The sequence below is a fragment of the Nansenia antarctica genome, assembly GCF_963989245.1.
Source record: "Nansenia antarctica genome assembly, chromosome: 4".
In the NCBI taxonomy this organism is placed as follows: domain Eukaryota; kingdom Metazoa; phylum Chordata; class Actinopteri; order Argentiniformes; family Microstomatidae; genus Nansenia; species Nansenia antarctica.
Genome location: NC_137689.1, coordinates 20,400,246 through 20,413,219, shown reverse-complemented (window position 1 = coordinate 20,413,219; position 12,974 = coordinate 20,400,246). Strand labels below are relative to the sequence as shown.

The window sequence follows — 12,974 nt, the reverse complement described above, 5'->3', positions numbered from 1 at the left end:
GGCTGGCTGTGGGGCTCCTGCAGTGGCTGGCTGCGGGGCTCTTCCAGTGGCTGGCTGCGGGGCTCTTCCAGTGGCTGGCTGTGGGGCTCTTCCAGTGGCTGGCTGTGGGGCTCTTCCAGTGGCTGGCTGCGGGGCTCTTCCAGTGGCTGGCTGCGGGGCTCTTCCAGTGGCTGGCTGTGGGGCTCCTGCAGTGGCTGGCTGTGGGGCTCTTCCAGTGGCTGGCTGCGGGGCTCTTCCAGTCGCTGGCTGCGGGGCTCTTCCAGTGGCTGGCTGTGGGGCTCCTGCAGTGGCTGGCTGTTGGGCTCCTGCAGTGGCTGGCTGTGGGGCTCCTGCAGTGGCTGGCTGTGGGGCTCCTGCAGTGGCTGGCTGTGGGGCTCTTCCAGTGGCTGGCTGTGGGGCTCTTCCAGTGGCTGGCTGTGGGGATCCTTCTGCTGCATGCTCAGAGTGAAACTCATCTCCAAATTCACTTTCAGAATCAGAATACTCTGAATTAATTTCTACATTATCCTCATCTGAAACATCCTCCCCCCCTTCAACTTCACTATGTTGCTCACTCTCTTCAAATATTATCTCCACGGCCCTCTGAACACTGAATCTTTTCTTCATGTTGCTGGTGGAGGATTGTAGTTGAAATGACCTATACACTGGGATGGAGAGCTATTTCTCTCTTTTATCCCTCCCATGATGTGCAGGTGCAGTACAATGTTATTATACATTTTTTTTACAACATTGCAATTCAAAGGGTAAAAAGTGCGAGAGCAGACAGCTTCTCGGCGCGGGAAAGCCAGAGCAGACGGCTTCTTGTGCAGGTGTGAGGAGTCCAGTACAATATTATTCTTTATTATTATTATACAATGTTGCATTTCAAAGAGTAAAGAGTGTGAGAGCAGACGGCTTCTCTGCACGGGAAAGACAGAGCAGAGGTGTGTGAGTGAGTGAGTGAGTGAGTGTCAGTGTGAGTGTGTGTATGTTTCTGTGTCTCTGTGTATCCGGGTCAAAATGACCCGAACACCTTATGAAGGACATAAATGTGTTGGGGTATTGTAGGATGTGTAAAAAAAAAAAAAAAAATGTTTTTTGTTTTTCATATAAAATGAGCTAAGGCCATGGAGTTTCAGATTGATAAAATGTATTCTTGTACCATTTCTCTTTAAGTAAAAATTGAAAACGGGTCAGGTTGACCCGAACACCACACAAGGGTTAATACATAGAATTATAATTTGAAGTCGGCTACATTAATTTATGGATAGGCTACCTATTCTATCTTGTATTTTGTTAACTGTTGCTGTGCAACACATTGTCTCTTAATTTAGTTATCTGAAAATAGCATCTATAGAGTCCATAATCAGCGTATTTACTGTGTCTTTGATGAGCGATGATCTGGTGGCGTCTTAATAAACTGGTTCAAGATCAGTTCGGTTGGTTGTTTGATTTGTGGTGGTTAGATTCATGCCTGAGGCAAGCCACCACTTACTCATCTCTCACACCTGCCACTGACTACGCAATTGACTCATTAAGTAGCACAGTCAAGTAGTTCCGAAACAGTTTACTGAAAAAAAAGAAAAAAAAATCAAATTATGAAGTTGAGCTAAAAGACACAGTAAATGATAGGCTCCTTATGGACTCCATAGCTGCTATTTTCAGATAAATATTCAGAGTCAATGTGTTGCACAGCAGTTAATAAAAATACAAGATATACCGGTAATATAGGTATCCATAAATTCAGGTGCATGTATATGGGCAAAACTTAAATGTTGTTGTAAACTGTTGAACTCTCTCACATTTTCAATGATAACAGAGTTTAATTGCGTGTTTTTTTCAGAAGGGCAAATTGCACGGGTCCTGTTTCCTCTCACGTGACTCCTTCCCGCCCTCCGGTCCTAGACACTCCAGGTCATAGACGTCAAGTCTTTCTTTTCTCTCCGACCATCAACCTGTTCGCTGCTCACCGCCCAGACCGCCCAGACACCAGATTGCATCTGAGACATCTGCTCACCTTACCGCGGAAAGCCTTCCACAATGTATGGAAGACATTTTCATATCTTATCAATGGACATATTAATGTGTTAATATCTCACGTGCTGCAATTATGTTATTGAATTAATCTTGCTTTAAACGGTGTGTGCACTGTCATTGAACTAGCTGTGTTAGCGTTAGCATTTCGTTAGCTTAGTTGCTATTCATTAGAGCTTTCGTCATTGACGGCTGGTATACGGTCATTAAATATAGGTCATATATTACATATAGGTCATTAAACATAACTAGTTATGTATGTTATAGGTAAAACGGTTCGTCAAGTGGACTTATTCGGTAGTTGGACAATTCGGACTCTTTCCAATTAGATGCTAGCTTAGCTAAGGGTCAATCGTCCGCATTCGGAAAACGCGCTATAATTGATTGTAAGCTACCAAGCTATCAAATCTAGCTAGTTATGTATAAAATATATTCCAAATGCTGCACTATGACAATAATGTAGCCGTGAAACCAATCTACATTCTACAGCTATTCAACCCCCCTTGAACCCTGACCCCCAGGTGGGCTGTCCTGACATGGCCATTATCAGTACACGCGGTGGACACGTTTTGCGTAGGGGGGGAGGGGGGTTACAGTGATGAACTGTTAATCAGTATTTAAGCCTGTATGGTTATGTATGTGTGTGTGTGTGTGTATATATATATATATATAGGGTTCGACAATATCGATTTACTGTATATGCCGGTATGTTTTTCTGGCAGTTGCGCGTTGTAAAAACTCAAGCGTCAAACTCTGCTGTGTAGTATTCGACAGACGTAGATGACTCATGAAGATGTTATAGCTAGCTATCTACAATTTATCATCAAAATAATGAACAGCAAGCTAGATCCAAAACTAGTGCCGGTGCAGAAGGGCAAGTGTGACATTGGACAGACTACCAAAACAGAAAAGTATCTGGTTTTTCAAATGGCGTCTTTGGCAGTCAATGAGTTAACGTCCTTATGTAATATAATGTATTTTAAAAAAAGATTATCATGGGCCCCTGTCAGTGCTGGGCGCTTAGAATCGTCCTAACTTACCCCCCCCTAGCGGCGCCCTTGCTAGGGGGGGCTACACTAGGGTGGCCAATGGTCGGATCCCATTGATGTGTTTCAGGAGGCTGTGCAGCTGAAACCCAAGCTCAGTAACATGTCGGACTTTGTGAACTAAGAATTATTGGATGCTACTGAATAGGGATGCACGATATGCATTTTTTCCAACCGATACCGATACCGATATTTACCCGCTTCTCGTGGCCGATAACCGATACCGATACCGATATTATTATTATTATTTTATTTTTTCTTTCCTAGCACCAGGGGAGCCCCCCTCCCAAATGTCATTGTTTGGTACCTGTACTATATCAATGACAATAAAGACCATTCAGATATAATTTCACAGTTGATAACCTGTAGTTCATGCACACCTGAAGGTAAGAAAGGCTATGTAGTGAGCAAAGATTGATGATTTAATATTCCATAGTGATCTCACCAAATCTAACTTACATCACTATTGTTAACACAACAAAGAGAACACTTCTGAGTCTTCAAATGTTCATTTATTATTTCCTCTAACAAACAGAATCTGTTATAGACAGTGCACAATGCTTTTTTAAGCCAAAGTTCATAAAGATCTTATGTTAACCGTAGCTTTAGACAGTATACTGTATGTTTACATGTATATGTTAACCATAGCTTTAGACAGTATACTGTATGTTTACATGTACATGTTAACCATAGCTTTAGACAGTATACTGTATGTTTACATGTCATGTACATGTTAACCATAGCTTTAGACAGTATACTGTATGTTTACATGTATATGTTAACCATAGCTTTAGACAGTATACTGTATGTTTACATGTCATGTACATGTTAACCATAGCTTTAGACAGTATACTGTATGTTTACATGTACATGTTAACCATAGCTTTAGACAGTATACTGTATGTTTACATGTCATGTACATGTTAACCATAGCTTTAGACAGTATACTGTACAGTGTTTCCTCCAGGAATTTTTCCAATGGTGGCGGGTGGCCGTGGCAGCGCGCGCGATTTTTTTAGCGTGCACGCGCATGACACGCGCACGCGCGCTCAAAACAACGTTTTTTTTATTTTTTATTTTTTTCTTCTAATCACAGCCAAAACTAGAGGATGGCCAAAAAAATAAAATAAATGAATATACAGAATATAAACTTGTGACTGACAGTCACATACACACACAAAGATCATCAGCTATAATATAATACGAAGTAGGCCTACATGAGCACAAAAGCGGCTAACGTTACTGATTAACTGTTTACTGTAGTGCAGAGAGATGGTAGTCGTAGGCGGCGTATCAAATGACAAAGCTAAACGTTTAATGAAGGACATGAACGATTGTCAACAACACACTCAAGCAGTAAATAGAACAGTCTAAACAACTTGGGTACTACGGACGGAACAATAGTCTCAACCTATAGTTCCGTGCGTGAATTATGTCAACCCACCACATTACAGAAGTAAAATCACAGTCAGATGGAGCATTCGGTAAACAGCTGAGTATCAGCTGAGTTAAAGAAAACAAACTCTTACCTTTGATGAGACCCACATGAGCCCTGTTTTCCCGTACTTCTCCTGTGTGACTCTTATTGTCCAAATGTTCCCTGAATTTTAGCTGCATGTTTTTCCAGCATGTAATTCCGTTGTCAATAAAAAAATCGTCTCCCCTTCTTTTCCCCTTGACAATACTGTGTCGTTGCTAAAGTGACGGCACATAAGAATCGTTTTTTGACTTGCTAATGTCTGCTAACGTAGCACTTGAAACTGGCGCCGTTCTCTGGACTGCAGCTGCTCCCGCGTTAGCATTAGCATCCATCTTTTCTTCTCCCTTCTCACCGTCACGAGCTCAAATGACACTTGTCGGCCGATCTAACTCTTAACACTCACTTACAGGACTTCTGACACCATGTCGTGTTATTCTATTAAACATACACGTGAGTCCTTCTGTATTTCAATGTAAGTGTCTTTATTTTAACTCGCTCTGTAAGCTCTACAATACCGGTCTCTTGTTGTCTCGTCGTAACCTGCCCACCTGACCTGGGGGGTATTCCATCAACGTCGCTAAAGGAAAATCCTGGCTTATTTTTGATAACTCTCGCGAGACCTATCAGAATATGCCTGGATATTTGTAAGAACTCTCGCGAGATTTATCAGACTAAACCTGGATTTTCCCTTTAGCGATGTTGATGAAATACCCCCCGGATGTCACTACGGTGGCCTGTACACAATAACAATAATACCACAGTTCACATTTAGACCAATCAGGAGCCCTTGTGTCACGTCGTCAACTGAATGTCATTAATCTGATTTTGGATCAGCGGTTAGAGAGAGATGGGCGTGGATTTAGGTGCACTTTTAGTCAACATCCATTATAGCGCTGATCTAGGATCAGATATATTTTAATCAGCTAAAATGTTCCGTTTTTTTTTTTTTTTGTGGACTGAATCAATTCGTGGCGGAGGAAATTCTATCGTGGCGGCCCGCCACCAATAAATGCATGTAGAGGAAACACTGCTGTATGTTTACATGTCATGTACATGTTAACCATAGCTTTAGACAGTATACTGCATGTTTACATGTATATGTTAACCATAGCTTTAGACAGTATACAGTATGTTTACATGTATATTCATTACATGTAAGTTCATGAAATCCACAATGGCTTTTTTTTCGCGGCTAGGCTAACGTGTTCTGCTACAACGAGTGCTTGATATTCCTTCCATACAGCGTGCTTGCAATGGTGATTCTTCAGGTGACTTATTAGATTCGTTGTGTTGTAACTCGTAGACCTTTGCCCTCCTCTCCGAACTTTTGTTGAACATGTATTGCAAATTGCAAACGCAATATCTGCCTTAGAAATTGTGAAGAATGTCCACACCGGGGAAGGCATGTTTCGCTCGCGTCTCGTCAAAACAAACTGCGTGCCTGAGCGCGGAAACCGGAAGCAGAGCGCGGAAACCGGAAGCAGAAATATTTCCGGCTTCATATTATCGGTTAAATATCGGCTAAATTTTATAATAAATACCGATACCGATAAACATTAATTCCTCAATATCGGGCCGATAAATATCGGTGCCGATAATATCGTGCATCCCTACTACTGAATAAACCAAACAGAATAGGAAACAGAATGGAAATGCATATATATATTTTAAAAAATTGGATAGACATAGCTCTCAACTCGGCCAGGGGAAGCGGATGCTACTAGGGGCACCTAAAGTTCGGTCCGGGCCTGTTGAGAGGGTGTCCCACATTGTCCCACACAAACATACTCCTTGTCCCACATTTGGTTTGTTGGGACCTGGTCACCCTAGTGGTGTCCAGCAAAGGATTGCTGCTATCACAGTAGAAGGCACAGGTGAGCTGTTGTACCAGTATGGGAACAATGAAGCAAACCCATGACATAGCATCCTGTAAATGTAGAGAAGACTGAGTCCGCAGTGAGTCCGCTATTACAGACTAAAATACCAAGGTTGTAATTACATGATTTTAATATACTGTAATCGGTTGTGAACTAAAGTGGGCCGGTCTGAGGCATGAAACTCCAGAGCTGAAAATGAGTCCCACTCCGACCCTGTAAGAGTGTATCCTCTTTATATTTAGGGATCTATTTAGGGATCTTGAAAAACCCATTCTCAGCCAGGTAGAGAAAGTGTATGTATGCAACCACTAGGTGTCACTCGGGTGCAGGCAATTCAATTGTCAGTGTGTCTAAAGAGGATTATCGAAGATGTGACAGCAGACGTGTCGTTTGGACCAATCACGATGCAGAACGCAGTCTCTCCGGCAACCTTTCAGTTGTCTCCTGGTCACGCGCACAGCAGGATGCAAGCATAAATGTTTTGATTTAATTTGGCTCAAGATTAACTCCATATAAGGATGCAAGCTGCCGTTAAATTCAACAACAGAAGGTGAGCTTCCCCGCAACTCGACGGTTGGACCTCGCGTTTAGTGTGAATAAAGTGAGTAAAAGTAAAAAGAGTATATATATATGTATATATTTATAGAGTAAAAGGAGCAAACTAATAATATATATATATAATATAAACTAATAAGCCATGAATTCATACTTTGTTTGATGCCCGTCGAAGGGGAGAACCACCCGGTGTAGTCGGTGAAAGAAGGATTTTATTACACTGTCTTGACGGGGTCGTGTTTATTTCGATACAGGGCAAAGTGAATACTTCTCTGCCCAGAGCTGAACAGACGAGGATGCTCTCCGTCTAGCGTCCTGTTACCGTAGCCTGTAGGGCTCAGAGCAGAGACAGAGAGCTCATTATTACATTGCTAGCTAACTTCAACACAATGACTTCATGAATTTCATAATGTGCTTTTGTTTTCTGCATGCAACTGTTTGGCCTGTTACAGTGATAGGCTAGCTGTCATCATTCTGGCGATGGCCACCCACTGTGACCACGTATACATTTCAAAACAACTCTATTATTAGCTAGCTAGAGACATGTTTATCTTACTAAAGGCCCTTGCACACCAATGCGTTTTTTTCGGATGACGGATTTAAAAATATGCATGCGAAAACGCACGCATTGGTGTGTGCAAAGACCTTAACACGTTAGCTGCTTGAATCATTCTGAATGATCCTACATTCTGGAAAGTTCTGCTGCTTGCCTTTTTTTCTTCCGTAAACCCTCAATGTTTCAATAACATCTAATCTCTGTCTGTTGTGTTCATGCATTATCCTCAGATCGCTAACCTACAGATGAGATGGAGTCCACTGAGGATGGGCTCAGTGTGGGGGGCTCAGTGGGAGATGAGAACTACTTCATGGGATATACCTTTACCGATCGCTCCCACTCCAGCCGGGTGGTGAAGAGCATCGTGGACCTTTGCCTAGAGGACAGACTGTTTGCTGATGTCAACATCACAGTGGATGGCAAGGAGTTCAACCTGCATCGCCTGGTGCTCTCAGCCCAGAGCAGCGTCTTCCGCTCTATGTTCACCTCCAATCTGAAGGAGGCACACAACCGCTGCATTGTACTCAAGGATGTCAGTGCATCAGTCTTCCAGTTGCTAGTCGACTACATTTATCATGGAACCATCAAACTGAGGGTGGAAGACCTCCAGGACACGTATGAAATGTCAGACATGTACCACTTAACTGCCCTGTTTGAGGAATGCTCACGCTTCCTCTCACGCACAGTGGAGGTCAAGAATTGCCTGCAGGTGATTGGCTGGTAGCGATAGTTTACACATCGTGTCATACAACAAATCATTGCATTTGAATGAATGAGTTTACCATTATGCTCTATGCGTTTTCATGTAATTAACATAATTAACCTAGATGTGAAATCTGTCAAGTGTGTTACCCTATCTGTCAAGTGTGTTACCCTATCACCTGTCTGCCGTCTTGTTGTGGTATACATTCATCAGCACAGCTTGTGGTGTTCAGTTATTCAGTTGATCACTCTTTCCTCCCTCTCCAGGTGATGTGGCTGGCAGACAGACACAGTGACCAGGAGCTGTACACTGTTGCTAAGCATTGTGCTAAAATCCATCTGGTTCAGCTGCATCAGACTGAAGAATTCCTCAACCTGCCCCTCTGCCTGCTCTTGGACATTTTAAAAGGTTTGTGATTCATCCAATAGGCTTCTCCTCCCACCTCAGCTGCATGCATACCAACAGTGTGTTCTATATGTCGACTGCTTGTCTTAATACTTGTGATCCAGCAGAGTCATGCTGTGATGTGTTCAGAAGTATTTACTTTGCTTGTTGCAGATGGCGTCCCGACCTCTCAGAACCCAACCGTGTCCATTCAGTCCTGGATAAATCACAACAGGGTGGAGAGAGAGGAATTCGCTAGTGTTCTTCAGGAGAGCCTAAAGGTAAATTCGATATGTTTTTTAAGTAAACACACAGCTGGCCTTCTTCCTTTGTGGTACCATAGATAGATTAAAGAGATGTTCAGTAGTATTTCCATTTAGTGATTATTTTCTTTTGTCTCTAAATCCTCTCCCCTGGGCCAATAGGAAATTGGTGAAAATGTCCACATCTACCTGATAGGGAAGGAAGAGACAGGCACACACTCACTGGCTGTGTCACTCCACTGCGATGAGGATGATGCCATCAGTGTGAGTGGCCAGAACAGCTTGTGTCATCAGATCACTGCAGCCTGTAAGCATGGAGGGGACCTGTACGTGGTTGGTTGCTCCCACCGCCGTCGCATGTGGAAGTGCAACATGCATACCATGGACTGGGAGTGCTGTGCCCCGCTGCCCAGAAACCGCCTTCATCAGACCATGGTGTCAGTGTCCAACCAGGATACCATCTACTCCTTAGGGGGCAAAATCCTGGCGGACACACTGTCCAACGCTGTCACATACTACACTGTCAAGGACGACATGTGGACAGTGACCAGCCAACTGGACACGGCTGTGTCTGGGGCGGCAGGGGTTAACCTGGGAGGGACCATCTACCTGCTGGGAGGGGAGGAACATGACATGGACTTCTTCACCAAACCCTCCCGCCTCATCCAGTGCTTTGACACAGCCACTCAGAAGTGCCAGATTAAGCCCTACATGCTGCCGTTTGCTGGCTGCATGCACGCTACGGCCCACATGGACCTGATCTTTGTAGTGGCTGAGGGGGACTCCCTAGTGTGCTACAACCCTCTGCTGGAAAGCTTCACGCGCCTGCGCTTCCCTGAGGTGTGGAGCTGTGTGCCCTCTCTCTGGAAGGTGGCCAGCTGCAATGGCTGCATATACGTCTTCAGGGACGAGTGCAAAAAGGGCGATGCTAACACGCTAAAGTACAACCCTGCCACCTCTGTCGTCACTGTCATCAGGGGGATAAAAATTCCCCTCACAAACTGGCAGTTCATATTGGCCTGAACATTTCACTCATTGTTGCTGATTTCCATATTTCCCCAAACAGATATCATTTTAGTTATCATTGTGACAGTCATTGTTACTGGTCTACATAAGAAAAACCATATTGTGATTAGCACATAGCATAAAGGTGTTGTAGCTTATTGTGTCTAAAGATTAATGTAAAATCCTGTTTTTGTGCATACACAGGACCAGTGGGGATGTTTTGTAACTTTATAACTTTCCATGACTAATTCCTAAAATTGTATTTTCTTGCTGTTCATGTACATTAAATGTATCAATTATAGTGTCAAAGGCAGCACTAAGATCTACTAGTATCAAAACTGAGATTTTTCCGGAGTCTGTGTTTACGCGAATGTCATTAAGGACCTTAATAAGGGCAGTTTCAGTGCTATGTAGTGGGCGAAAGCCTGATTGAAAGTCATCAAAGAGATCATTTAGGGTCAAATAATTGCTAAGTTGTTCGTGGGCAACCATTTCAATAATTTTTCCTGTACAGGGAAGGTTTGATATGGGTCTGTAGTTGTTTAGTACAAATGGGTCTAGGCCGTTCTTTTTTAGTAGTGGCTTAATAACTGCAGTTTTCAGGGCTTCAGGGAAGATTCCTGATGAAAGGGAGGTGTTAATTATTTGTATTACTTCGCCTGCCATGCAGCTAAATATGTTTTTAAAAAAGCTTGTTGGCAGGACATCAAGGGCACAGGTGAATGCGTTTCTGAGATAGATAGATAGATCTTTATTTAGTCAGGACAGTGCACATTAATGAGTGGGGCAGTCCCACTCATATTTTTTCATTTTTATTGACAGATAAAGTGACGTTTTGACAGGAAGAATGGGTGAGAGAGAGAGGAGGGATGACATGCAGGATATGTCCCCGGCCGGAATCAAACCGGGGACCCTGCGGTTACATGGTCGACGCTTAACCCGCTACGCCACCTAAGCGCCCCTTCTTAATCTCTTTTAGTAAAGAGAAAAACATGTCCACTTTGGTGTATGCTTCTTTGCCTTGCTTTCTCACTTGAACTGCTTCTCAATTTCTTTTAAGACAGCTTTTAAAAAAAAATGTTTAATAAAAAGTAATATAGTCATAAATACAGAGTCTATCCCATATAGATACAGTACACCAGTGTATATGTATGGTCTGGTTACCTTTTACATTGTTTCATTAGCTGTGACTGAGGTGAACGGCCGCATCATTGCCACCAAGCCTGTGCATGTGGCCCTGGCCCTACACAAGGAGAATTGCCAAGCACAGCGCCTGCGCTTCCCTGAGGTGTGGAGCTGTGTGCCCTCTCTCTGGAAGGTGGCCAGCTGCAATGGCTGCATATACGTCTTCAGGGACAAGTGCAAAAAGGGCGATGCTAACACGCTAAAGTTCAACCCTGCCACCTCTGTCGTCACTGTCATCAGGGGGATAAAAATTCCCCTCACAAACTGGCAGTTCATATTGGCCTGAACATTTCACTCATTGTTGCTGATTTCCATATTTCCCCAAACAGATATCATTTTAGTTATCATTGTGACAGTCATTGTTACTGGTCTACATAAGAAAAACCATATTGTGATTAGCACATAGCATAAAGGTGTTGTAGCTTATTGTGTCTAAAGATTAATGTAAAATCCTGTTTGTGTGCATACACAGGACCAGTGGGGATGTTTTGTAACTTTATAACTTTCCATGACTAATTCCTAAAATTGTATTTTCTTGCTGTTCATGTACATTAAATGTATCAATTATAGTGTCAAAGGCAGCACTAAGATCTACTAGTATCAAAACTGAGATTTTTCCGGAGTCTGTGTTTACGCGAATGTCATTAAGGACCTTAATAAGGGCAGTCTCAGTGCTATGTAGTGGGCGAAAGCCTGATTGAAAGTCATCAAAGAGATCATTTAGGGTCAAATAATTGCTAAGTTGTTCGTGGGCAACCATTTCAATAATTTTTCCTGTACAGGGAAGGTTTGATATGGGTCTGTAGTTGTTTAGTACAAATGGGTCTAGGCCGTTCTTTTTTAGTAGTGGCTTAATAACTGCAGTTTTCAGGGCTTCAGGGAAGATTCCTGATGAAAGGGAGGTGTTAATTATTTGTATTACTTCGCCTGCCATGCAGCTAAATATGTTTTAAAAAAAGCTTGTTGGCAGGACATCAAGGGCACAGGTGAATGCGTTTCTGAGATAGATAGATAGATCTTTATTTAGTCAGGACAGTGCACATTAATGAGTGGGTCCCACTCATATTTTTTCATTTTTATTGACAGATAAAGTGACGTTTTGACAGGAAGAATGGGTGAGAGAGAGAGGAGGGATGACATGCAGGATATGTCCCCGGCCGGAATCAAACCGGGGACCCTGCGGTTACATGGTCGACGCTTAACCCGCTACGCCACCTAAGCGCCCCTTCTTAATCTCTTTTAGTAAAGAGAAAAACATGTCCACTTTGGTGTATGCTTCTTTGCCTTGCTTTCTCACTTGAACTGCTTCTCAATTTCTTTTAAGACAGCTTTTAAAAAAAAAAAGTTTAATAAAAAGTAATATAGTCATAAATACAGAGTCTATCCCATATAGATACAGTACACCAGTGTATATGTATGGTCTGGTTACCTTTTACATTGTTTCATTAGCTGTGACTGAGGTGAACGGCCGCATCATTGCCACCAAGCCTGTGCATGTGGCCCTGGCCCTACACAAGGAGAATTGCCAAGCACAGCGCCTGCGCTTCCCTGAGGTGTGGAGCTGTGTGCCCTCTCTCTGGAAGGTGGCCAGCTGCAATGGCTGCATATACGTCTTCAGGGACAAGTGCAAAAAGGGCGATGCTAACACGCTAAAGTTCAACCCTGCCACCTCTGTCGTCACTGTCATCAGGGGGATAAAAATTCCCCTCACAAACTGGCAGTTCATATTGGCCTGAACATTTCACTCATTGTTGCTGATTTCCATATTTCCCCAAACAGATATCATTTTAGTTATCATTGTGACAGTCATTGTTACTGGTCTACATAAGAAAAACCATATTGTGATTAGCACATAGCATAAAGGTGTTGTAGCTTATTGTGTCTAAAGATTAATGTAAAATCCTGTT

At 43.0% G+C, this 12,974-nt stretch overlaps 1 protein-coding gene across 1 annotated transcript; it reads left to right on the top strand.

The window, feature by feature from the left end:
* Positions 1-7,777: 7,777 nt before the first annotated feature.
* On the top strand, positions 7,778-9,900 carry LOC308155150 (kelch repeat and BTB domain-containing protein 4-like; the record flags this gene model as incomplete). Its single annotated transcript, XM_080528400.1, has 4 exons — positions 7,778-8,236; positions 8,497-8,638; positions 8,789-8,895; positions 9,040-9,900. 4 exons carry the CDS (start codon positions 7,778-7,780, stop codon positions 9,898-9,900), a joined length of 1,569 nt encoding a protein of 522 aa, XP_080384526.1.
* Positions 9,901-12,974: the final 3,074 nt, after the last annotated feature.